We start from the raw sequence: 26,285 nt of genomic DNA on the forward strand, positions 1-26,285 counted from the left end.
CAAAACAATGTCGGCGTATTCCCCCTACCGGCGACAGCTGTGTAAGGAGCAGGCATTTCCTTTGCATAACGCAGACGCACCAATCGCAGGGTGGCGGCATCTGTTGTCACGGTAACCGCTGGGCCAAATTTGTAAACATGGTTGTGCTTCAATGAATGTTCAGCACTAAAGCTACAGAAGGGAGAATGTCGAGGGGGAAGGTCGGTAAGCACTCATCCTCACTGTATGCATGTATAGTGACTGCACTGGTACAAACTGGGAATGTCTGTGTCTGGCTGGCCGTTGTGCGTTAGGAGTCAGTCTCTCTATCACTGTAATAATGATTTAGGGTTAGTATGTAGCTGTAGCATGACTGTGCAGGTAGCTTTAGTATGTAAAAACAGCACCTGTCCTGTACTGTGCACATACTGTAGTGAGTCACATCATGACTCTGCAGAGAAGATGGGGACACGTCACATGACTGCAGTCAGGTAGCAGGGGTGGCCCAAACCTGTTCTCAAGATCTACCAACAGTTTATGTTTTTCAGGCAACCTGTGGCCTGAATAGTGGTAGGAATGACTGCAGCTTTGTACCAACCAAGCTTATTTGGAAAATGCAGACCATTGGTAGATCTCTAGGATCGGTTTGGCCACTCCTGCTATAGAAGGATGTCAGCCTGACCCCTTATATTTGGGAGAGATTTCTCTGCTGTGTTTGGCACTAACGTTTAAGTAGGGATGGGTATCATTGCCATCGATGGTTGCCATTGATGGCAATAGTGCAACTGGCCATCGATAGTGCTAAACTATGCAATGGATGACCATCGATAATTTTACATATCGATGGTCATCCATTGTGTTTGACTGATTGGCATGTGGGCTAATCAAAACAGGGGGGTGGGTCTTCGTGGGTGTCGGGAGGCGGAGCTATGCTCTGTGTCCCTGCACTTTGAAAAAAAAAAGAAATAAAGGAGCAAAACATTGTTTTGCTGTGCCATCAATGGATGGAAACCATCTGGTTCTCCACCATCAATGGCAAAAGTATTCGACATTGGCCATAAACCATCAATGATTTTGAATCATCGATGGTCGATGGCCATACCTACCTTTAAGTTGGTAGACACAGTTCTAATACATGTAACAAGCCTAGTTAATTGTCACAGATTCAGTGCTAAGTTTAAAAATTTATATATATAGGATTAACCCTAGATGACTGGGTCATGTTGATGTCTTTGAATATGCCCCATTACTATTCCCCTCTTCCTTTCCCATTATATACTTTTCCCAATTGGTCTCCTGACTGCCCCTCATCCCTGTCTCTTTATTTATTTATTAAGTTTCTTATAAAGCGCACACATATTCTGCTTTACAGAGTATAGTTGAACATTCACATCAGTCCCTGCCCCAGTGGAGCTTACAATCTATATTCACTACCACATGTACACAAACACACAGACATTCTAGGGTTAATTTGCTGGGAGCCAATTGACCTACTTGTATATTTTTGGATTGTGGGAGGAAACCGGAGTGAACCCACGCATACACGGGGAGAATATACAAACTCTGCACAGTTAGATACAAAAAAAAGACCTCAGAATGTGAATGTGGGCGCTTGATAAATGGAATATTCTTACTCCCCTGTTATGATTTTCACGGGGTCCTCCTGTTCCTTTCCACTTCACGTTCAGATATGAAATGACAAAAAGGGAGACAGAAGGGCAGATCCCCTCGTGTAATACTGCTTTAACTGTGTAAGGATAAAGTAATATTCCCAAATTTTACATAAATGATGGTATATATAGAGAATTTTCTGCGGGGGTGTCCCCCTCTACAGAGCACTCACAAAGTAAAAGTGTTAGACTTGCATATCCCCAGATTTCTGGTATAACAGGAACAATAATTGTAATTCAATTATCTGACGGGGTAAAAAACCCCTCACCAGGGTACTCACACTTCAGAAGATAATTATTAGCATGGAATAAGAGGTCTTTCTCCTTAGTTATTCTCCTTCCACTCAGGTAAGTAGCCAATAATGCAAATGAGGATACTTTATGTGATAAAATAAGTATCCTTTATTATGGTAAATTCTTAAAAACAAAGAGAAACCTCAATGGAGCCACTTAGCTTTAAGGAACCGGTCAGGGCTGAGCACAGTGATGTTAGCTTAGGTGAACAAGGCAATGGGGCCCCGTTTCCTTGTCCACTGTTGTGTTTCCAGCCTTTCCCGTCCTGTCAGCCGTTGGTCTCCACGGGTAAAAAAATGCAAAGAGAGCCTCCACCGACGCGTTTCGATCCTTGATGGATCTTTTTCAAGGTGTGTCTGCTCTCTCTGCAATCCGGATATATATAGGGCTTCTAATGAACAAACTCCTCCAGGTGCGGTCCAATTAGATATTCAGTCCTCAAGCTGTGTAAACAATAACTCTCAGTCCAGCAGTCCTCAGTGTGTTGGACTATGTTGTAATAAGAAAAAACAACAAAAGGGATAAATCAAAAAACTATAAGGAACGCTCCCCCCAAAAAATATATGAAGAACCCGATAGGAATAGAAGAAGACCGAGAGATGATTCCAGATATAGACACCAACAGCGTCATCAACCGAGAGAGAGATCATATGACAGATATAATCAAACAACCATTCCATCCAATTGGAGGAGAAGAAATGATCCTGTAAGAAGGTTCAGACCCGATCGTCATGAAAGTCCATTATATTGGAGAAGAAGAGAACAACCAAGACTGGCTCATAGGTATGAGACCAGGAGAAGAGATGAACCAGTCGAAAGCATAAAAACCCATAACAGATTTGAACCGCTAAGGGATTATCAGTTTAAGACCCCAGAACATGGTTTTTTAGGACAAGGGAGGTTCACCAACCACATAAGATAATACATCACCACAAAAGAGGAACACGAGGGGGAAAAATAGGAACATCAAAACTAAGGAGGAAGAAGAATAGACTAAATAAACTTAAAAGGAACAAAGAACAAAGAATTGAAACAACAAAAGAAAAAAACATTTTACCAGATGGAAGAATAAAAATCTTTAACCTCAGCTCTCATGTTCTAGATACACATGAGTGATTGGTCCTAGAGAAAGGACTCAAATATGCTCCTTCGAGTAAAATAAATGAGTTCGAATTATACGTAGACATCCAAAAGTATATTCGGAAACTGACAGTTAAGAATTTTTTCATTATGAAAGATAATGAAGAAGGAACCATCGAAGATAAAGAAGAGATAGTGGAGAATAGATTCAGACCTAAATCCACATTCTTTCCTGCCCACATAAAAGGGAGCTTTCTAGATGTGTTTGCAGCACAAGTTCTAGATGATCTTAAAAATTTAAGGAATAAAAAGATCAAATTTAACTTTTCCCACAAAGAAATGCTGGCTTTGGACTCACTGAAGAAGAATGACAATATTGCCATTAAACCAGCGGACAAAAGGGGGGGGGGGGGTTGTAATCATGGATACCTTAGCATATACAGATGAAGTATACAGACAGCTAAATGATCCCACAACATACAAAAAGTTAAGAAAAGATCCCACCACAGAATACATGAAAACTCTGGAAATCTTAATTAAGAAATATGTAGATAACAACACCATTAGCTCTAAGGAATCCAAATTTTTAATCATGGAAAACCCCCAGATCCCGGCAATATACATCCTCCCGAAAATACACAAGGACCCGCTAAAACCACCAGGTCGTCCCATTGTGTCGGGAGTAAACTCCCTAACGTCAAATCTGTCAGAACTCATAGATTATCACTTACAACCATTTGTTCAACAGAATAGATCTCATTTAAAGGACACCAGAGAGGTAATTAACAAATTAAACACTGTCAAATGGGAGGATAATTTCATTTTGGTAAGTGCAGACGTAAGTTCTCTCTACAAGATCCGATATGGCCCCATCACTGCAAAATTTCATATTGGAAAGTATTCCATACATTTTAGAACATAATTATTTTATTTTTAAAGGTGATTTTTACCTGCAGCAAAAAGGAACAGCGATGGGCACCAGGTTTGCCCCCAGTTATACAAATTTATTTATGGGTTATTGGGAAGATAAATACATTTGGAACAATAACCCATATGGGGCAAACCTGGTGTCCTGGTATCGCTACATAGATGATATTCTTTTTATTTGGAGTGGCGATCGGGATGAGTTGAACCTTTTTTGTGAGTTTTTAAACAACAACCCTTTTAACATAAAACTTCTTTTTAACATCGATAACCACACGATTATTTTTTTAGATCTAACAATCTACAATAAGGATGGGAGCATCTGTACTAGAACCTATCAGAAACCCACAGACTCCCTATCATACATTCAGGCAGACAGCTGCCACCATAGGAACTGGCTCAATGGGATTCCAGGTGGCCAGTTCAAGCGGATAAGGAGGAACTGTACAAAAAAAGATGTATTTGAAACACAATCTGAAAAAATGAAGGAAGCTTTTAAATCATGTGGCTATCAAAACATAGAAGAAGGTTTGAACCAAGCCAGAACGATTTAAAGGGATGCTCTATTACAACCACAAACGAAAAACAAAAACAACGATAAAATGAAATGGGCCAATAATCCTCTAGACACTATGATTTTCTACCCGGTTCCAACTTCTAAGGCGATATCTGTACATTACACTTTCTTGAGGCAAATCCTTGATTACAATAAAACGAAGGGAGGCATGAACACATGGTTGGATCACTTTCCCACATTAACTGTACCACAGTTGCAAAAGGGACTCCTCTACTCAAGACAAACGCTCAAGGCTAGTATGTATACGGAATTATTTCTTAATGTATATCACAATTCCTACTTATCCCCCATCAGACGTTTCCATATGGGAACCTCTGACACACACACTTGCCCGAAATGCCGTATAGACAATGCTGATACATACCATTGTTTATGGGCCTGCCCAATTATACGTTATTTCTGGCTCCTTGTGAAACGTTACGCAGAAGCCAAATTAATCACATTTGTTCCATTCACACCAGAATGGGCGATATTAGGCATCTTTGACCCCAATATACGCATGACAAAGGAGAGTAAAAAACTACTACTAGCCTTGAGTGCGGCAGGCAGAAAAACTATTCTGCAAAGCTGGATTGATCCCACTCCCCCACAATTCACCTTATTCTTAACTAAACTGCACTTCTTATTTAGGATGGATTGGGTGGAAGCGATTGTGGACAAGGACAAACGTGTAGAAAAGTTCTTTTTATTGTGGGATTCCTACATACCTACACTTCCTCTTAGAACACGACAAACGATACACGATAGCTTAAAATCAACAACATGGTACATGACTAGAATTGCTGTTCAAGATCCTCCTGTTCCTCTGACCTAATGCCTCTGTGAATTTTATCATTAAGTTCTGTGTGTAAATCCTTATTTTTGATTGGTACGGTGATTGGATATACAATACTTATGGACCCTGTCTTAAATATTATGCACTTGTAACATGTATACATAAACACAGATATACAATGTTGTATTACCACGCAAAGCAATGTCTTAATAAAAAAGTTTATTAAAAAAAAAAAAAAATGAAATGGGCCTTCATCACACAATATAATTCACAACATCAGGAAATCGAAAAATCGTTCAAAAAAAATTGGTCCATTCTGAAAAAAGATCCCATTCTAGGAACACACCTGCCAGACAAACCCATTCACGACAAAGCTATAATCGTTCAATTGGCTTCTATAGATGTGGACTGTGTTTGGGATGCCGAAACATAAGTAGTCCAAATCAATCAGAATTTGAGGCAATCGAAATCAATGGTGAAAATTTTAAGATTAAAGAATTTATCACCTGCAACACGGCAAACGTAATCTATGCCATAAGGTGTTCCTGTCAGAAATTTTATATCGGAAGGACATCAAGACCCCTGAAAACCAGGATTGGGGAACATTTGAGAAATGTGAGGAAGGGTGTAGAGGTGCATTCCCTGTCATCACATTTCAAAAATCATCACAAGTGTTCCACAAATGAGATCACAGGTTTCTGGGGATTTAAACTAGTAAAAAGTACTGAAAGAAACAAAAACATTTCCAAAATACTGGCCCAAACAGAAATGAAAATTATTTATAATTGCAAAACCCTGGCACCCAATGGGTTAAACCAGGACTTTGAACTTAAATGGTTTTTATAGGTCCCGTTTTAAACAATTTGCCTTCTGCTGTTTTAAAAAAATACTTTTTAGGAATAGTTTTGTTAATGGAAATCAGTTCACCTTTTTAATCATGGTCTTTTAAAAGGAAGTTATAACTGTTGCTGCTAAAATGATTCTCTTATTCTTAGGAAAATTGCCGTTTGTTTCTGGATTCTGGATATCTAATAGCCAGATATCAGCATAATAGAAGCAGACCCCATGACTGGAAGTAACACGGAATAAGGTGGTCTGAGATGGAATGCAAAATGCCGATTCCCGGAAGAACATCAAGCCGGAAGTAACAAGATCGTGACCGGAAGTGACGCGCCGGAAGACGTCGGCGGACGCCGTATGATCAGCGCGATTACCTGGATCCCGGCAACATGAATAGAAGACAACACACTGAGGACTGCTGGACTGAGAGTTATTGTTTACACAGCTTGAGGAATGAATATCTAATTGGACCGCACCTGGAGGAGTTTGTTTATTAGAAGCCCTATATATATCCGGATTGCAGAGAGAGCAGACACACCTTGAAAAAGATCCATCAAGGATCGAAACACGTCGGTGGAGGCTCTCTTTGAATTTTTTTACCCGTGGAGACCAACGGCTGACAGGACGGGGAAGGCTGGAAACACAACAGTGGACAAGGAAACGGGGCCCCATTGCCTTGTTCACCTAAGCTAACATCACTGTGCTCAGCCCTGACCGGTCCCTTAAAGCTAAGTGGCTCCATTGAGGTTTCTCTTTGTTTTAAGAATTTACCATAATAAAGGATACTTATTTTATCACATAAAGTATCCTCGTTTGCATTATTGGCTACTTACCTGAGTTTAAGGAGAATACCTAAGGAGAAAGACCTCTTATTCCATGCTAATAATTATCTTCTGAAGTGTGAGTACCCTGGTGAGGTTTTTTTTACCCCGTCAGATAATTGAATTACAATTATTGTTCCTGTTATACCAGAAATCTGGGGATATGCAAGTCTAACACCTTTACTTTGTGAGTGCTCTGTAGAGGGGGACACCCCCGCAGAAAATTCTCTATATATACCATCATTTATAAAAAATTTGGGAATATTCCTGTATCCTTACACAGTTAAAGCAGTATTACAAGAGGGGATCTGCCGTTCTGTCTCCCTTTTTGTCATTTCATATCTGAACGTGAAGTGGAAAGGAACAGGAGGACCCCGTGAAAATCATAACACGTGAGTAAGAATATTCCATTTATCAAGCGCCCACATTCACATTCTGAGGTCTTTTTTTGTATGCACCGTGAATTTAAGGGAATTTAGGTGGTTCCCTTTTTCCTTAGATAGAATACAGGCTGCTTAAAACGCGCAGGTTCGATTCACCCCATTCTTCTACATATCGTCTGCACAGTTAGAGCCATTGTGGGAATCGAAACCATGACCTCAGTGCTGTGAGGCAGTAATGCTAACCATTACACCATCCGTGATGCCCACATCCAGTTTGCTGTACGCAAGTTGATTGACAGGAAGCCAGTGTTTGTGGGTGTCAGCCGGGCATTTCAGCGAAAATTCAGGTGTGCCTAGCCCTAAGTGTTTTCAAGGAGGGTGTGTGGCATCACGGTACTTGTTTCCTAGCACAGCGCCCATCACATACCGTACTTAGTAGTGTGCGATGCGATATACCTGTTAAATTAACAGGAGTGCTTTTACAATGAAATATCGCATAGCATTGCGTGCCAGCAAATGGCCTGCAATGTGATGTTTAATTGTACAAGCACCCTGATGGATACTTATAATGTTAAATGCACCCCCACTATCAATGCCAACCCGAAGCATGGTGAGCGCAGCGAGTCCTCCGACCTTTTCATACCCCCACTATCCACGTCGTCGCGGAGTTGATTTTAGATAGTGTGGCGAGCGCAGTGAGCCACTGAGCCCAAAGGGTGGCGAGCCCCGCGAGGGGACGTGGAATACGAGCCCGAAGCGTGGCGAGCGCAGTGAGCCTCGCAAGGGGACGCGGAATACATGTAAAGTAATCCGTGTCCCCTCGTGGGGCTCGCCATGCTTCGGGCTCAGTGGCTCGCTGCACTCGCCACACTATCTAAAATCAACTCCACGACGACGTGGATAGTGAGGGTATGAAAAGGTCAGAGGACGCGTACCGCCGCCTCTCGCAGGCTCGCCACGCTTCGGGTTGGAGTTGATAGTGGGGGTGGCGTTGACAATGGGGGTGCATTTAACATTGTAAGCACCCATCAGGGTGCTAGTACAATTAAAAATCGCATCGCATGCCGCTATATTGCATGCGATTGTATATGATCAAAATCGGGGGCGCCGTGCTAGGAAACAAGTACCGACATCACCCCCAGCCCAGAACAGCCTGATTCTATTGCAGCCGCTGAGTAGGTCCTGATTTATGCACAGACTGCACACACTGGAAAAATCATTGGTTGGTGAGCGGTTGCGAATGGATTTTCAGCTAATCGTAGGGCTGCGATATTTTCACAAGCTTTATGCAGGCTTGCACAGGGCAGGATTTCTCTCTGGCTGGGCGGCTATTACCTGATTGCTGGGCTCTACAAATTAGCAGGCCAGTGATCATGTCCGCGTAACCCCCTTAGTCATGGATAGACACTTCCCATTGTAAATTGTTATTGAAATTCTGTACAATGACTAATTGAGAAATCTGATAATTACCGTGGCCAGGTTGGTGTTTCGTGGTTTGTAAATTGAGATGAGAGACAAGAAGTCCCTGATCTCAGACTTCATGTAGGTATTACAGGTGGGCCTCTTGGGCCTGGATGTTGGTACTTTTGCAAGCTCTCACAAGCAGACCCCTCTTCCCTCGTGCTTTTCCTACTCTTATGTTAACTATTCGTACTTCTATCTATGACATCTAATCCCTCAGTATTCTGCCACCTTGACATTTAATTGTTGTCTGCTGTTGCAGCTAAGTTCATACACTGTGTACTTGTCCTATATTGTCTTGAACTGTATAGCCCCAGACACACTAGATGATATCGTCAACGAATGATAACCTCAACAATATCAGTGAAACTCCCGGGTGAACTATAGTATATAGTGCATACACACTCAACATATCATTAACGATATCATTCAGTGACATTACCTGGACCCCGCTTGGCATGCAGTCATTGATAATATAGTCAACATTGATCTACATGTACAGCCGACAGTAGATATCATTAACGACCCTTGGAAGCACACATCATTAAAAATATTGAGTGTACACACTGGACGTTATGAATGATATAAATCATTAATGATATCATTATAATTCATATTGTTAACAATATATAATCTAGTGCAGGCATGTCCAAACTGGCCCTCCATATACTACACATCCCAGCATGCTTTCTCATAGTTGTAGCATTCCCCAATAGCAAAACTGTGGCAAGGCATGATGGGTCTTGTAGTTTCACAACAGCTGGATGGCCATAGTTTGGACATGCCTGATTCTAGTGTGTATGGAGTTTAACTGTGTTATTATTTTACATATCTGTTTATGTAGACTGGAATTGAGTGCTGTAGATCCCTTGTGGCACCATATAAATGAAGGATAATAATAATGTGCTGTTTGAATTGATTTGAAATATAAATGACATTTATATATATAGTTCTAATAAAATCACGTTGTCTGACTGTTCTTTTTCTACTGATGTTTCTTAAAATGTAACCTTGAACACAGTGGCTAACAAATCTGTATTTAAACAGGCTATCGTGCACAGGGGTCAGTATGGGTATCAGAGACAGAAGGAAAGGTAAGAGTGAACCTATATTTGTATTCAATATAATAATATTATAAAATAGGACATCTGAAATGATGACCCTAATGGATAGAACATAGGTCCTCCACTATACCTGAGCACCTGCTCGGCATACTTGCCTACCCTACTGGAAGTTGTGGAGGCTCCCTATTTCTGGGGTTGACTCGTCCCCCACACCCCCGGAAGAGTAAGTTGCTCTACTGCATCCTGCTTCCTTGTGAAGCAAGCAGGATTGCATCATACACCCCAGCAGTCGTGGAAGCATTGGGAAGGGGGTGGGGCTTAAGGCATGGACTAAGGCAGTGGTGTCAAACTCATGGCCCTCCAGCTGTTGCAGAACTACACGTCCCAGCATGCCCTGCCCCTGTTTTAGCAATCCATTATATAAAATCTGTGGCAGGGCATGCCGGGACGTGTATTTCCACAAAAGATGGAGGGCCGTGAGTTTGATACCACTGGACTAAGGCATTTAGCTTCTTGCAGGTGTTTTCCTATATTGTGGACAGGGCCTAATGATGAGACCATTCAGCCCCTCCCCTCGAAGTGCCCTGCAGTGTCTTCTTTCCAAGCTTCTAACAGAGAGGAGACTTATACCCCTTTCACACCAGCCTGAATTCTCAGGTTGGCCCTGGGAAAAACCCGCGACTAGTGCTGGTGTGCAAGGAAAATTTCCCGGGAATTCAACTCTGCTAGAAAGCAGGATTACTCCCAAGACCGGCCCGGGAAACAGGCCGGTGTGAAAGGTACTTACCCGCGCAGCAGGTTCCGGGGTCCAGGGATCTGGGCGGCGAAGTCCAGGTGTCCGGGCAGCAAGGTCTGTGTGGTGGGGTCCGGGCGGCGGGATCCGGCAGAGGTGGCTGGATGCTTGTAGCGCTATTTGTCGGGCAGTGGGGTGGGAAGAGCTTCTGGATTTGAAAAGACTATCCGGACGCTCTCAGCCAATCAGCGTCCGGCCAGTCTTTTCAAAATGCTTTCAAATTCTCCCACCCCGCTGCCCCGCAAATAGCGCTACAAGCGCTCAGCTGCTGCTGCCGGATCCCCACGGTGTGAAAGGGGTATTGCAAAGTAGGTAAGTATGCTGCTAGATGACCTGGAAAACATGAACTGTTTGGGGTCCTGAGGACAGAGTTTGAGAATCTATGGGATAGGGTAGTAGGAAGAAGTGCATATAGATATCTCCCTTTATATTGCAGCACAGCCACTTACAGTATGCTCATTATGTTGTGTTTTGCGCAGAGAGCCCAGATCCTGTATCCGGTACAAGTGTGCGCTCATTAACACCATTGCAGATGTGCTGAGGCAGCGACCAGGCTGGACAGAAGTGAAGGAGTAAGGTTTGGGTATACTCTGCTGTTCACTATACACCCTCAGTGTCCTCGGATTTGGGCATACTGGGGGACATTTACCAAAATGGATTCGTAGAAAAAAGGTGTATTCGTAGGGAGAAATACACCTTTTTTTTACGAATTTGTATTTTCGGGATTTACAATCCCAAAAATACAACAATTCGTATTCCTAAAGATGGAACATTCGTATTTGTATTTACAAATACGAATGTCTACACCATCGATAGGATACGACAGAAATCACCATTCAAAAGAATGGTGGTTTCTGATTTACTAAGCAGCCGTACTGATAATACGGCTGCTTAGTGGTGTAAAACAGGCATGCAAATACGACAGGAAAATAGAACACCATTTTCCTGTTCTATTTGCTTTAAGCCTGCACGGATCAGTCAGATCCGTGCAGGCTTCAGTGTAAAAAAAAAATAGAAAAATTAAATAAATTAAAAAAAAAATAGGGGTTCCCTGATTTTTAACAACTAGCCCCAGGCTCCTGTTTTGGGGCTGGTTCCCAAAATACGGGGGACAAAATGACTAGGGGTCCCCCGTATTTTAAGAACCAGCCCCAGGCAAAACCAGCCAGCAGGGTAATGCCACAGCCGGGGGGAGACTTTTTATGCAAGTCCCCCCGGCCAAAGCATTAACCCTACCGACCAGTCAGCCTGGCCAGGGGCCCTGGGGGAGTGGGGACCCCCCCCAATAAAGGGGTCCCCCCCCTCCAGGACTTACCTGACCAGGCTGAAGCCTGGTGCTGTCCTCGATGCCACTGGGCGGTGGGCATCGAGCTGATAGTGGTGTAAAAAATAGAACAAACTATTGTTTTTCTACTGTGGCACTACAAGTGCCAGCAAGCCTCCCCAGCAAGCTGGGACTTGGAGAACCACAAGTCCCAGCCTGCTGGGCATTAAAGGGCCCGCTGGGTCTTGTAGTGCCACAGTAAAAAAAATTGAATGAATTCTGGCCAATCAGGAGCCGCCTAGCGGCCAATCAGGAAAGACCTTTCCTGATTGGCCGCTAGGCGGCTAGGCGGCTCCTGATTGGCCAGAATTCATTCTGAGCCCAGACGCCGAAGAGGAAGGATCTCTCCGGCTCTGAAAGCCGGGGAGCGTCGCGGGAGATGCCGGCAGCTGCTGGAAGTCGTCAGCAGCTGCCAGAAGACCTGGATGTCGACAGATGAAGAAGGAAGACCATCCATGGAGGACCTGGGTGAGTAGGATTTCCTTCCACAGGTCCAACATGGATTAGCCTCGGACAGGACGCCGAGCTCGGAGCCGCCGACACCGGAGCCGCCGACACGGAGCCGCCGACACCGGAGCCAGCGACCTACCAACGGGATCAAGATCAAGATAGGTAAGTATCAGTATGTGTGTAATGTGTGTATTAAACTTTTATTTAAAATGGGTGTCAGTGTGTTTTATTGAACTATTTTTTTTACTGTGGCACTACAAGACCCAGCGGGCCCTTTAATGCCCAGCAGGCTGGGACTTGTGGTTCTCCAAGTCCCAGCTTGCTGGGGAGGCTTGCTGGCACTTGTAGTGCCACAGTAAAAAACAATAGTTTGTTCTATTTTTTACACCACTATCAGCTCGATGCCCACCGCCCAGGGGCATCGAGGACAGCACCAGGTTTCAGCCTGGTCAGGTAAGTCCTGGAGGGGGGGACCCCTTTATTGGGGGGTCCCCACTCCCCCAGGGCCCCTGGCCAGGCTGACTGGTCGGTAGGGTTAATGCTTTGGCCGGGGGGACTTGCATAAAAAGTCTCCCCCCGGCTGTGGCATTACCCTGCTGGCTGGTTTTGCCTGGGGCTGGTTCTTAAAATACGGGGGACCCCTAGTCATTTTGTCCCCCGTATTTTGGGAACCAGCCCCAGAGCAGGAGCCTGGGGCTGGTTGTTAAAAATCAGGGAACCCCTATTTGTTGGGTTCCCTGATTTTTAATTACCGGCTCCAGGCTCCTGCTCTGGGGCTGGTTCCCAAAATTTTTTTTTACACCTTGCAGCCTGCACGGATCTGAATGATCCGTGCAGACTGCCTACAAATAATTTGTATTAGCAGCCGTATATACGGCTGCTAATACGAATTCCTACGACATCGGAGGGTTACAAAGCAGTCGTATATGACTGCTTTGTAAATCCCCCTCCGGAACACGACTTTGCATACGACTCAAACAGTCGTATGCCGTCGTAGGGGAAATACTAATACGAAAAACTCGGTTTTTCATATTAGTAAATTCCCCCCACTATTTCTTCCTCTATTTCCTCGTCCATTGTTTATTATATCTCCTCTTCCATTCCTGTGCAGACATTATCATTGCCTCGATCTATGTCAAAAGTGTAACACATTCTTCCTGGGACTACCATGACTCCAGCCTTTTATATTATCTGGAACCTGTATTCCAGATAGGTTGCAGGGATGGAGACTTCTGGCACGCCAGCTGTTGTTGAACTACACATCCCAGCCTGCCCTGCTTTAGTTTTGCTATTTGGCCATGCTTATACTATTGTAGGGCATTTTGGGAAGTGTAGTTTAACAACACTGGTGTGCCAAAGGTCTGCCATCCCTGGATACAGATGATCCTTCTTCTAGACATATACAGTTACTTATCTTCCAACATATGGCACAAGGTCACTACCTCATTTTCTCTCTAGTCCAGGCCATGGCATCACTGCTGTTCTTATTGGCTGTGTAACAATGGGCCCAATTCAGTCCTGCTCACTGGGCTGCAAGTATTCAGAGCCCAGCAAGCAAGTAAACACTGCTCCGCCGATCTCCCTCCGCCCCTCTGCATGGCTAAGTGATTTTCGCAATGCATTCGCAACCATGCACACAGGGGGGAAATCACTCACCATTTAATGATTTTCCCCCTGCTGACAGCGTTGAGAAAGTCTAGACCCTTGATGACTAACCTTGACACTCCAGCTGTTGTTGAACTACACATCCCAGCATGCTCTGCTTCAGTTTTGCTATTTGGTCATGCTAAATCTGATGCAGAGCATGCTGGGATGTGTAGTTCAACAACATCTGGAGTGTCAAGGTTAGCCATCAAGGGTCTAGACCAGGCATGTCCAACGTTGGCCCTCCAGATGTTGTGAAACTACACAACCCAGCATGCTTTGCTACAGTTTTGCTATTAGAGAATGCTAAAACTATTGCAAAGCATGCTGGGATGTGTAGTTTCACAACATCTGGAGGGCCAACGTTGGACATGCCTGGTCTAGACTCAGTCGGCGCTGCAAAGGCCAGGGGGAGAATGAAGCCCCTCCCTCTCAGCAGCCGGAGAACGCTGGTACTTTCTTGGACACTCTGCCCCCAAACACCTAACGCCTGTCAATCACCTTGCATACAGTAAGCGAAGACTAGCCTTCGCATGATCTGTCCGCAATGGGACCCTGCGCATGTGCACAGCGTACTGTGCGCATGCATGGTCTTCTGATAATCGACAGGGCTGCAAATTCCCGTAGAATAGTTTTATGGTGCTGCGCTCCGTTAATGAAAATTCTACAGGCTGTTTTAAAAATAAATTGTTGTTCTTTATTTGTAAGTAATAGAAATGGGTATACGGCAATAAACCTTTTCAATACAAACGCCTGACGCTAAGGACAGGAATATTGTATTCCTTCAAGGTTTTTACAATTGCTCGTGGTGAATAAACATGCGACACATGCACTATGTACCTGGACCATGTGTGCTAGTTTACAAGGCAAGTAAATGGTACATGACAAAATGGTACATTATTGCAAAATATTGCGACAACTGTGCACACACCGTCCAATCTATTGGACAGATAACTGACGACACGCTTGTGTTGATTTTTTCTGCATTTTTTTCATTCTCATTTTTTTCATTTTCTCTTTGTTCAGTATCATTATGTTTTGTTCTTTTTCTACATTTTTTTGTCATGTACCATTTACTTGCCTTATAAACTAGCACACATGGTCCAGGTACATAGTGCATGTGTCGCATGTTTATTCACCACGAGCAATTGTAAAAACCTTGAAGGAATACAATATTCCTGTCCTTAGCGTCAGGCGTTTGTATTGAAAAGGTTTATTGCCGTATACCCATTTCTATTACTTACAAATAAAGAACAACAATTTATTTTTAAAACAGCCTGTAGAATTTTCATTAACGGAGCGCAGCACCATAAAACTATTCTCATATCTTGCCCATTTCTTAAATGGGATTAGTCACCTGTTTAGGTGCAGCTGCTAGTTAAAGATTATCAAAAAGATAGATTCAGTGCGCAGGTACAAACCCCTCGTTCTCTAAATTCCCGTAGAAGTCTGAAACGGTCCCCATATCCTCTTAAGGTCACTGTCCAAGTTACAGAAACAGTAGCTTCATCACCAACTTCCTTGTTCAGTCTCATGCTTTCCCATATGAAATATTTCCCGCTACAGCCCAACAGTTCTTTCATTCAGAAATATTTTGACAGGGATGGCGAGTGGGATTTTTACTGGTGTGACGTGAGCTGGCTGCGTGAGAACTTTGATCATATTTACATGGAAGAACACGTACGCATCTGCCACTTCCGCAATCACTACGAGGTAATCTCTTTCTTCTTAAATAATTGTGCTTGTAAAAATCACTACTAATGGAGCACTATTTGCGAACTAGATCTACTATTTATTCTTCAGCTTACCCGCAAGAATCTAATGGTAAAGAACTTGAAACGCCTCCGGAAGCAGCTTGAGCGGGAATCTGGTAGACTCGAGGCAGCAAAATGCGACTTCTTTCCCAAAACATTTGAACTGCCAGCAGAATATCACCTGTTTGTGGAGGATTTCCGAAGAAACCCCGGGATCACTTGGATTATGAAGCCTGTGAGTAAGAATAATAGTGTACCCATGACCTATACACATGCAGCGGTTTATGGTCTGAAATAATATTTCTGTGCGTACGGTCTATCAATTCCCTAGGAATCATCAACATAAATAAGCCATGAGACACAATGGTCATCCACTGCGTTTGGGCCATGGGGGGGAGATTTAATTAGCAGTGGTTTTGTATGCCTTCGAACATCCTGATTTTGGTGGGACAGTATCTCTTTTCAGACATCAGGATTTAACTAAATAACTTAAAACTTAATAGTCAGATTTTAGATATATCAGGACTGACTTTATAATTATGGGAACAATAATATTGTATTAAAGGAGACATAATGAATATATTATTTTATTGAGTTAATATTAATACATGATTTTACTAAGAAAGCTACTGTTTTATTTGGTTGTTGTCATTATCACTACATATAATAGACTAAATGGTCCTCACCTTTTTGAGGTGAAATACCGCTAGTGACCACTAGAGGCCACTCGATGGACCAAATTACTCCTTTACAGAAAGTGAAACCAAAATGATATGTTGCAAACTTCCTGTACCTATGGCACTACAAGAGCCACACCATGTATAACTGCACGTAGGATTATCCAGGTGCTGAAAGAGCTTTGCCCCATTCCTGGCATGGCTCCCACTTACACAAACCACACCGGTTATGGTGGTCTATGGGCGGTGGCTTTTCATTTTAATCCCAAATGAGCTACATTTGGTGGTGTGCCCGACTCACCCTTAGCTGTGAAGTTGTTTATGGAAAGAGAACATATAGGTTTGTATTCCAAAAATGATTTTTGTTTTCTTTAACTTTTTCTTTGCAGGTAGCTAAATCCCAAGGAAAGGGGATTTTCCTGTTCCGTAAATTGAAAGACATCATAGACTGGAGGAAGGTGCTGATTTAGGGTGACATCTTTTAAAGGGAAAATATGCACTACGTGTGTTGAGCATAGTAACTCCTTATCACTATTCCTGCCTTCTCAGGATGGAACAGGTCGTACAGATGACCAGAAAGATGAAATCTCAGTGGAAAATTATGTTGCTCAGCGTTATATAGAAAACCCATACTTAATTGGAGGTGAGACAAGGTTGTTGTGAGGGGACGTTACTATGGACCTTATTCTGGTTGACGTGTAAGGCTGTGAATTTTGCAGCCTTGCAAGTCCTCCGGCTGCCGCCCACTCGCATGCCGTGATCCCCCTCACAGCTGTGAATGGATGATTTGCATAATCATCCATTCGCAGCCTTGGGGGCGGGGACAAAATCATTCAATGGTCAGCATCCATCGAATGATTTATCAGCACTCGCAGATCTGAGACACCTCTGTGGTGATGGCGCTGACGTCAGCTCCCCACCCCCCCGCGTCACTGGGCCATTACCATGGGAACACCCAGCGTTTTCATGGGAACGCCTATAAAACACTGGGCGTTCCCATAAGCTGTGCCCCCCCCCACCCGCACTGCTAGGTGCTCCCATTCATCAAAGCGTACCCTTCCACTGCATAAACCAGATGGTTCTCCGACCCCTTGCCTGTTTACATCCTGCTATCTAAACACCACCCACTTGCTTGCACCTCTTGTAATCTGTCTGTCTCCCCTTCCTACTATATTGTAAGCTCCTCCGAGCAGGGCCCTCTTCCCTCCTGTTGTCAAAGCCCACTTCTCTTCACATTTCACTCACAGCTCTCCTTTACTCCAACACTCAGTGACCATCTTCATACTCATCTCCATCATTGGCCTCAAGCCTCTAGTTGTATGTTGATTGAGTCCTCACTACTTATATTTAAGCTGTAATGTGTATTGAACTGTGGCGCTCTTTATTTGTACTGTATTTTTATTATTTATTCAATATTATGCCAAGCTTTGTCTCCCTGTACTGTTCCTTTGTACGGCGCTGCGAAACACTTGTGGCGCCTTATAAATAAAATAATAATAATAATAATGGCGAACATGCAGTTCGCCATGCCCGCTCACACCAATCGTCTGCACATGCGCATACAGTAAAAATGGGCCCCCCTTGCGAATGTGCAGGGGACCGATTCAATCAAAATAACCCCCTATATCTCACACTGACTGACATTATGTTTGCTTTCCTGGAATCCTTATTATACGTATGCTGTTTTTTTAATTTTCAGGGAGAAAGTTTGATCTGCGAGTATATGTTCTTGTTACGTCGGTGAGAAATTCTGCCTTATTGTTTTAGTTACAAAAATGTCTCTTTAAAACAAAATGATAAAAAGAATGTAAGTTATGCAAAGATCCAGAACCAGTTTAATTTAAATAAACTACCATGATCTTGACTCATAAATCTTCTATGCTAGCTTGATAGAAACTTATGGGGCCTACACAAGGGGTGATTTCAGGGTATTTTTTAAGCAATCTCACTAGGGGGCCCATTTATCAAACCATATTTGTATCATGTATCATTGGGGGACCGCAGCAGGAATCTCTGATCCCTGCTGCGATCCCCCCCTGCACCGCCGCCGGCTGCATCCTCCATAGGTTTCTATGGGAATGCGTAGCTGCCCAATGTATTAACATCAGGCAGCCCGGCTTCGCACCCCTTGGCTATCGCCATTCTGATATGGCGATAACCCATTGTAGCCTATGGTAAGAGGGGTCGGCGGGGGTCAGCGCATAACCGCGCATGAGCAGACCCCCCCAGGCTTCCGGGTTAGGGCTTCGCAGGGACGGGCTCCTTTCGGAGCCCTGTCCCTGTGCCCTTGAAATTGATACACTCCCCCGATAAGATCGCATTTTACAATGCGATCCTGGGCGGTAATGTTACACTCAGATCACATTGTAAATGCGATCATGATAAATGTGCCCCTAGATCACTTAGAAAATGCCCCTACATCACTCCGTGTGCAGGAGCCATAACAATGTGGGACCCAACTCGTCACTATCGCTCAGCAATTGTCCCCTGAACACGTTTCAAGGCAGAATGCAGGGGACAGCCTATCACAGGTCTGTAATCTGTTGTTTTTTTGCTAAATACCGTTTCAGAGCCATTCTCACTGCATAAAAAACGGCTCTGAAACATAGGACTCTGCTTTTTAATCGTATTGAAATACCAGTTATTTTTAACCGGTAAATTAACTCTGGTGCTTTCCCACTGCAGCCTTAAACGTTTTGAAATGGGGGAAAAAACAGCAATATACCGTTTAACAAGTGCAGTGTGAAAGGGGTATTAACCTTTAGATAACTAATAACATCCAGATGTTTTTATTAGTCTCACTAATATAAGTCTTACAATATTACGTGTAATAATGTGATCTCTCTCCTCAGTATGTTCCCCTGCGAGTCTGGCTTTACAGAGATGGTTTTGCTCGATTCTCAAACACTCGATTCTCTCTCAGCAGCATTGACGATCAGCGTATCCTTTATTTCACAAATGGTTTCCCACACTGGAGCTCACTCAACATAAATATAGTGCGAAAAACATGTCACTTGGAAAGTGGTGGTCAAGTTTCAATTACTGCACCCTCTGGCATAGGGATAAAATCTGCCTATTTTATTTGGCCGAAAATGCTGTATGAACTACTGGTAAATCAGAAATACATCTGGTAAACAGGAAACACCTGTATATTCCGGTGGTTTCCCCGGAATGTGTTGCAGAATTTGAGTTATCCTATTATCCTATATTTTGCACCTGATGGGACTGATTCTGAATTTGGGGTAATGTTGCAATGCAAAGGGCGTGTGCATGTACCTACAAATGGTAGACAGCTTTATTTTACAGTGGAATGTAGACTAAGTTTCTCAGATCTGCATCTCCAAATTTTACATCTGCCCCACCTGCATGCCTGTACCCAGGTTACTTGCTCCTTTTTTTTTATATCATCAATAATTTTTTATTGAAAAACAAAGATAATGTAGAATCTACGATAAAAAACATTTTGTTTTAAGAAAAATAAATGGGGAGGGATACAGAAAGATACTTGCTCCTTTTTGCTTTACTCCCAACTCAGAATCAGGCCCAGTAAGTCCATCTTTGGTAAGATCCATCCACTTTAATACAAATATACGCTGATCCCATAAAGGAGTCACTAATCTTTGCCTGTGAGAATTAGCCATGTGACAAAGCTGTAAGTAACATAGGGCCTTATTCTAGTTCACTCTTAGAGGCAAATTCCTTCTTAGCTGGACAAAACCATGTGCACTGCAGGTGGGGCAGATGTAACATGTGCAGAGACAATTAGATTTGGGTGGGGTTTTTCTTCAAAGTGAGATCTACATTGCAGTGTAAAAATAAAGCCGTCAGTATTTTCCCTGCACAGAAACAAAATAACTCACCCAACTCTAATTCTATCTGCACATGTTACATCTGCCCCCCTGCAGTGCACATGGTTTTGTCCAGCTAAAAAGGAATTTGCCTCTAAGATTGAACTAGAATAAGGCCCATAGTATGCACTCTAGGACTCGCATTTAGGAGACTAAAGCTCCATACACACCGAGTGATTTCTGCTAGCCTGCATGCTGAGCACGGACCATAGCACGGCCTAGTGTACAACAGAGTGATGCATCATTAAAGAATACATACAATTGCATAACGTTGTTAACTACATTGTCCCGGCTGACGTGCGGGTGCGTGTGTATATCAGGGCACTCCATCCTCTTGCAAGCATGAATATTATTTCAAACAGCAACGTTTCAATAATATATGTCATTGTAACCCGTGTGTTGGTTTTATTGCCTTTTATTGATTTTCAAATGATCGAAATCATTGGTTCTCCAACTGTGGGTCCTGACCTTTTCAGCATGGGGTCGCAACTCCATGCTGATTACTTTTTTTAATCTCAGTCAGTAATTCAAGGAGTCTGAAAAATCTGTTGAATTGTCTGTTACTTCAGACTCCTCCCATCATGTTGTGCCTCCACAATGCTGCCATGTATGTGCTGTCTGCTGACTACACATGTGATGTGATGACCTTCTGCAGTCATGTAACTATTTTTATGGTCTGATGGGGTCCCAGAGCAAAATAGTTTGAGGAGTCCTGATCTAAATCAAAGTGTTCCAGGGGCTAGAAAACATATTTATTTGCCTGAATGAACGAACTTGACTCACTGATATAGATATTCATTTGACCAATGTAGCTATACAAAAAACAGCTCCAGATTATGATCCTGAAAAAGTAAGTGAAGCTGCTGAATCTACTTGTAACGAAACACTAATTATTTCCTCCAAAACGGTCCTCAGAAATCACCATTCACCCCCCCCCCCCTTCATTTAAGAAACCTAAATTATATTTTGTTTCAATGGATTTAAATATTTTATTGAAAACTTGCAAACTCCCCAGCTCTAAATGTTCCCTATAGTACCTTGAAACCCTAAATTGCACTATCCCACCCATATAGTTGTATTAGATCTCCAGTGGTATTACCCCCCCCCCCTCCCCGTTACCATTGTAATAGGTCCACAATGACATCAGAGCCCAACCACTGAACCAAAAGTGGTATCTTTATTACATATATATTTGTACGTATAAGGTTATTAGTGCTGCGTAAGGCTGGTATCCTATTACCCATGGTAATTTACTGCAGAGAAAAAAAGGGCTTTTATGCGCCATTTGGCCAATGGTATTATCGGGTTATACTTTTATAGGCCATTTTACTATGCAGTAAATACCTATACCACACAGAAACACATAGGTTTTTTTGAAAAGCTGCAGAATTCTGTTTCCACAGAAGTGATTGAGACTGATGCACACTTATCTGCTCAAGGCAGGCAGAACTAAACCCCTGATAAGTGCCAGCGCTAAAAGGATAGCCCCAGAGGCATCATTTAGTTGATATAATTAACCACAGCTAATTAGTTACCTTCTTTAATGTATACTGAGTGTTCTATTATCTGTAAGAGGAAGGCAACTCTCCCATAAAAAGCTGCTGTACATTTAATTTAGTTTTGGTGTTCTATATTTGTATATTACCAGTATTTTGTACAAGTATTTTTTCCCCATCTGAAATACCAGACTTAGGTATGATTTACACAAAGATGTAGCGCCTGTCAGCTTTGCTCGGCGCCCACCAGAACCTCCCCTCTGGCGAGCGCCAGCGGCTACATTGAACTGGGACACACGTGCATCCCAATCCTTTGGCGGCGGGGCAGTGGCATCCTGCCCATCTCCGCTTCAGGGAGACGGACTGGGTTGGTTAAGTGAGTGAGTGTGTGTGTGTGTGTGTGTGTCATGCGGCGGTGGCAGGAACCCGGGGGGAGCTCTGTAACCACTGGGTGCGTGCGCGGCTCGTGCGCGCATGCCCCCTGGCGGGAGCTTGCGGAAACTTCGCCAGCCCCTGCTGGATGACCTTGGCTCCATCTGTATATTGTGGAAAAATACATACCAATGAAAGTCCTGAATAAGTTTGTTTTGCTTAAAATTTGTATCACCCCTTCTCCCCAGGGCTGCAAATGGATGATTATGCAGCTGCGGCATTACCTGACAGCCAAACACGGGTCTAAAGTGGTGGAAAACATCTTCCAAAACATGGACAATATTTTCATTAAGAGTTTGCAGAGTGTCCAGAAAATTATCATCAATGACAAACACTGCTTTGAACTTTACGGATATGACATCCTACTGGATGAGGAGCTAAAACCGTAAGCAATTCCTTCTTGTGAAGACTTCAGGATGAAAGTGAACCAGTCAACTATGTTATGCTTATCAATATTGGCCAGGCCAGTAACATTGCACTGTGTGCAAAGGCTGCCTTTTGTTCAGGGGTAGATTAATATTCCATATACAAAGGGGGTAGTGAGGGAGGGAGTTACTTACTTCTATAAGTAAAGCCCCATACACACTAGGTGATATTGTTCACAAGATCGCTTAGAAAAGGGGCTTCTGAGCAATATTGTTCACAATATCGTCTAGTGTGTATACTCAGCATAGTTTATGATGCACACTCCCACGCTTCGTTAACGATGATGGATGTCTTCCACACATGCAGGCAAACTTGGCAATATAGCCAAACGACCTGCATGTTTAGCGGGCCCTGGTGATGTCACTTAGTGTGATTGGCTGCCAATACAATTCAGTGTGTACGGACAACATTAGCAGCTCTAGCACAAAATTAATTGGTTGGCTGCCTCCAGTGGTGGAAGTGGGAGGGTGTTACAATACTGCATAGAAACATAGCACATGTAAAGAGACCACACCAACATGAAAATTATATTTATTTATAATAAGTATCTTGAATTGTACAAATAAATAACAATAATTCTGTAATAGACAAATGTTTCCGTAACAGAATAACGATCTTGAAAAGTGGTGTATACAAGCTGTGTTCTGGTTCTGCACATGCGACTATCTCCATTCTGTTCCGGCCTATCGCAGGTGGCTTCTGGAAGTAAACGCCTCCCCTTCTCTGACTGCCAGCAGCCAGGAGGATTACAAGTTGAAGTGCCGGTTGCTGGAGGATACCCTGCATGTAATTGACATGGAAGGCAGGTGAGTCTCTCTCCACTAACCAGGCTAGGTCTTGCTATACACACAAACCCATGTGAAAATGACACCCTAGCCTTTCCTGAACTAAGTGTTATCTACTGTCCACTCAGACTAACAGGGAAGGAGAAGAGAGTTGGGGGCTTTGACCTTATGTGGAATGATGGCCCTGTATCTCGTGATGATGGACAACAAGACCTGCACAGCAACGGAAGCTTTGTAGCAAACACACACTTAGGTGAGATACTGCTACAATGCCACGAGATTATTACATAATGTGCCTGGCTTATCAGTGATCTTTGTTCTTGCAGGCTGCATCAATGACAGGAAAAAAGCACTCCGACAACTAATAAACCCCACACACGTGAAGAAACTATGATTGTTATGGCAATGATTAACAATTAACCCAGAAATAAAGGTTATATTTTTAGAAAATTGTTGTGTGCTAATTGTGTACCAGTACTGTATGCACCATATGGGGCAGTACAGAATTTATTTTCTTACCAATCGCCCACTTTCGTCACGCATTAACAATTGTTTGAGGGTGTATTCTTGTGGTCCACTGTAAATACAGCCTTACCCAGTGTACATAGACAATCCTGCTACATTTTCATGGAAATAATACATGGAAGCAGATAGAGTGTTTATCTTCATTCTGTCTACATATTGTGTGGCACTTTGATACAATGCCATACTAGGACAAATAATAATTATAGTATGCTGAGGTGACCAGACTGTCCCTGCCACAGTGGACCTAATTTCCTTTCCACTAGTGCATGTACACGTGTCATTTTAGTCAGAAGAACCAATTATGTTTTTAGTCCACGGGAGGCAGCAACTTGGATGATTAATTCCACACAGGTTACAACGTAGTCACATTAATCCCAGTGTTGGGAGGCAGCAGGGAAGGACTGGGCCTTTCGCACTGGCCCTAGCATTCATGCACGCGCGTGCGTAAGTCACGTGCATGCGCACGCACAAGTCGGGCATGCACTGCTGATCCCTGCATGCAGGAGTGAGAGGCATGGCAGCATATGATGCCCCCATCTCTCCAGGACACAATTGGTGCACAGAGAGAACCGCCGGACACGCCGCCAGTCCAGCGGCTCTCTCTTTGCACCAACCGGGAGGCGGTGTTTCAACCTGGATGGACATATCGGCCTACCTGGCCGTCGACCCCTCTAGCATGTGCCAGATGGCCAGTCTGGCCCTGGGAGGCGGTGGTACTGACCACTGGGTCACTGAACAGTGCCAGACATTTCACTTCGCTCTAGGTTTAGAACATGAATACAAGAGAATTATACACAGGGGATAGAAATATTCTAGCACAGCACTCACAGTGAAGATGTATCCGTGTTTTACACTTCTCTTTTTACCACTTTATTCATAGCTTTCATTTCATCCGGATCCAATGGAGTCAGGTTAAATCCTTTGAGCTCTGGCTTACCTGCAGATGCAAAGATCACATTATAAGACCGTGCAGACCAGTAGTTCTGGACTTTCTGAAATACAGCGCCTTAGAGAATCAGAATTTTTTGTTCACAGCACCAGTAAGCAAACAGGTTTCTTAATGTGAAATTCAGGAAAAATAATCCAAACTTTAACTTAAGTAAATTTTTCTTTTAGGTCATGCTTAGGCATGTGGTGAGGGACAGGATGAAGTTCAGTTTGTCCACATCATTTATGACTGAAAGCCACAAGCACTGGATGCTCCTATTACACTGACCATGTGCCACAGCCCTCAGTTTGTGAACCACTGGTTTAGGGGTTTCATCTAAAAAGGTTTTATTACTAGAAATAAGCGAATATGCAGTGACTTTCTCACAATTTTTTTTTATTGGTATAGGAATTTCTTTGCTAGCCCACTCTGTATTTTTTGGATTTGCATTTCAAAGACTTAAAAACCTCCAAAATGAAGGAAGGGTAATTATGAATAAAATGTGCGATGCGGCATAGTTGTGTTAGGACTGGGTATATGGAAGCCCACACGCTACTAGCAAAACCAGCAATGTTTCACTGTCAAATCCAGAGTGCGGCATATTTCTAGCAAGGGCCTCACACTGCCTATGGCAATACAAAGCTAGATGGTGGTTATTTACCCAAATGGGGCTTTTTTTTTTTATTGCTCGATGTCAATGACTTGGTGTATGGAAAAAATGGTATCCTTACAGATCATGGGGTATATTCAATTAAAGTTGGATCCATTCCTACAGGCATTTGTCGAAATGGATCCGACAATTGCTATTCAATCTGCGGCCAAATCAGACTGTCGGATTTGGCTGCTGCTGCCCATCTGCCATCCTCCATGCCTCCCCCCTCTTTTTTAAAGTTGGATTGAGATTGTTGGACATGGGACAAAACCTGTCGAATTTGGCCCCGTTTCCGACAAAAGCACACAGATTGACGGCTATTTTGCGAATCCACAGGGTTACCAACAGGTGGGAGCATTCCGACAAACGTCAGTTTCAGACTCTAATTGAATACTGCCCTTAGCCTCTAAATGAAACAAACAAAAGAAACATTGACATAAAGCAAATTCACCACTAGAATACAGACCAAATACATTTTGTGAATTTTTATTTAAATTCAGTATAAATAACATTGTGCATTAGAAAACCTACCTTGTGCCTCATATAACTGGTTCACCTTCACTTTCAGCTGTGTATGAAGCTTGCTTATTTCTGCATCCAGCTGTTCTTGATCTGTACAAGAGTTTTAATGTAAACTTAATAAAACAGTAAGCAGCATTAATTATTTTACACTCCCCAGCATT

General features: G+C 43.2%; 3 protein-coding genes across 5 annotated transcripts in view; 1 reads left to right on the forward strand and 2 right to left on the reverse strand.

The window, feature by feature from the left end:
- LOC146007887 (interferon regulatory factor 4-like) overlaps window positions 1–61 on the reverse strand; it is a 28,104-nt gene extending 28,043 nt beyond the window's left edge. The window contains exon 1 of the mRNA XM_083146622.1: window positions 1–61. The gene's annotated coding sequence lies outside the window, so the exon portion shown is untranslated.
- On the forward strand, window positions 54–24,541 carry TTLL9 (tubulin tyrosine ligase like 9). 3 transcript variants are annotated; one of them, XM_083146620.1, is made up of 14 exons: window positions 54–200; window positions 9,852–9,898; window positions 11,141–11,238; window positions 15,681–15,792; window positions 15,883–16,068; window positions 16,900–16,968; window positions 17,060–17,153; window positions 18,210–18,250; window positions 19,363–19,450; window positions 21,150–21,208; window positions 22,475–22,671; window positions 23,405–23,518; window positions 23,626–23,750; window positions 23,824–24,541. In XM_083146620.1, the coding sequence occupies exons 4-14, from the start codon at window positions 15,748–15,750 to the stop codon at window positions 23,889–23,891; spliced, it is 1,086 nt and encodes a 361-aa protein (XP_083002746.1). In that variant the 5' UTR covers window positions 54–200; window positions 9,852–9,898; window positions 11,141–11,238; window positions 15,681–15,747; the 3' UTR covers window positions 23,892–24,541. The 3 variants fall into 3 exon arrangements, with proteins under 3 accessions (XP_083002746.1, XP_083002745.1, XP_083002747.1); XM_083146619.1 differs by having other exon boundaries at window positions 11,141–11,233; window positions 23,824–24,539; XM_083146621.1 differs by having other exon boundaries at window positions 63–204; window positions 11,141–11,233; window positions 23,824–24,540.
- PDRG1 (p53 and DNA damage regulated 1) overlaps window positions 23,228–26,285 on the reverse strand; it is an 11,595-nt gene continuing 8,537 nt past the window's right edge. The window contains exons 4-6 of the mRNA XM_083146623.1: window positions 26,134–26,214; window positions 24,851–24,959; window positions 23,228–23,492 (exon numbers count right to left, since the gene is read on the reverse strand). Of these exons, the coding sequence (XP_083002749.1) occupies window positions 24,871–24,959; window positions 26,134–26,214 (170 nt within the window). The 3' untranslated portion in view covers window positions 23,228–23,492; window positions 24,851–24,870. The remainder of the gene's footprint in view (window positions 23,493–24,850; window positions 24,960–26,133; window positions 26,215–26,285) is intronic.

This window comes from Crinia signifera, chromosome 6 (assembly GCF_055691185.1).
Source record: "Crinia signifera chromosome 6, ASM5569118v1, whole genome shotgun sequence".
Lineage (NCBI taxonomy): Eukaryota > Metazoa > Chordata > Amphibia > Anura > Myobatrachidae > Crinia > Crinia signifera.

Coding starts and splice junctions, on each gene's coding strand:
- TTLL9 (XM_083146619.1), top strand. CDS start 156: ATGTTCAGCACTAAAGCTACAGAAGGGAGAATGTCGAGGGGGAAG. Junction 15,793..15,882: donor ACTTCCGCAATCACTACGAG/GTAATCTCTTTC, acceptor TTTATTCTTCAG/CTTACCCGCAAGAATCTAAT. Junction 23,751..23,823: donor TGTAGCAAACACACACTTAG/GTGAGATACTGC, acceptor TTGTTCTTGCAG/GCTGCATCAATGACAGGAAA.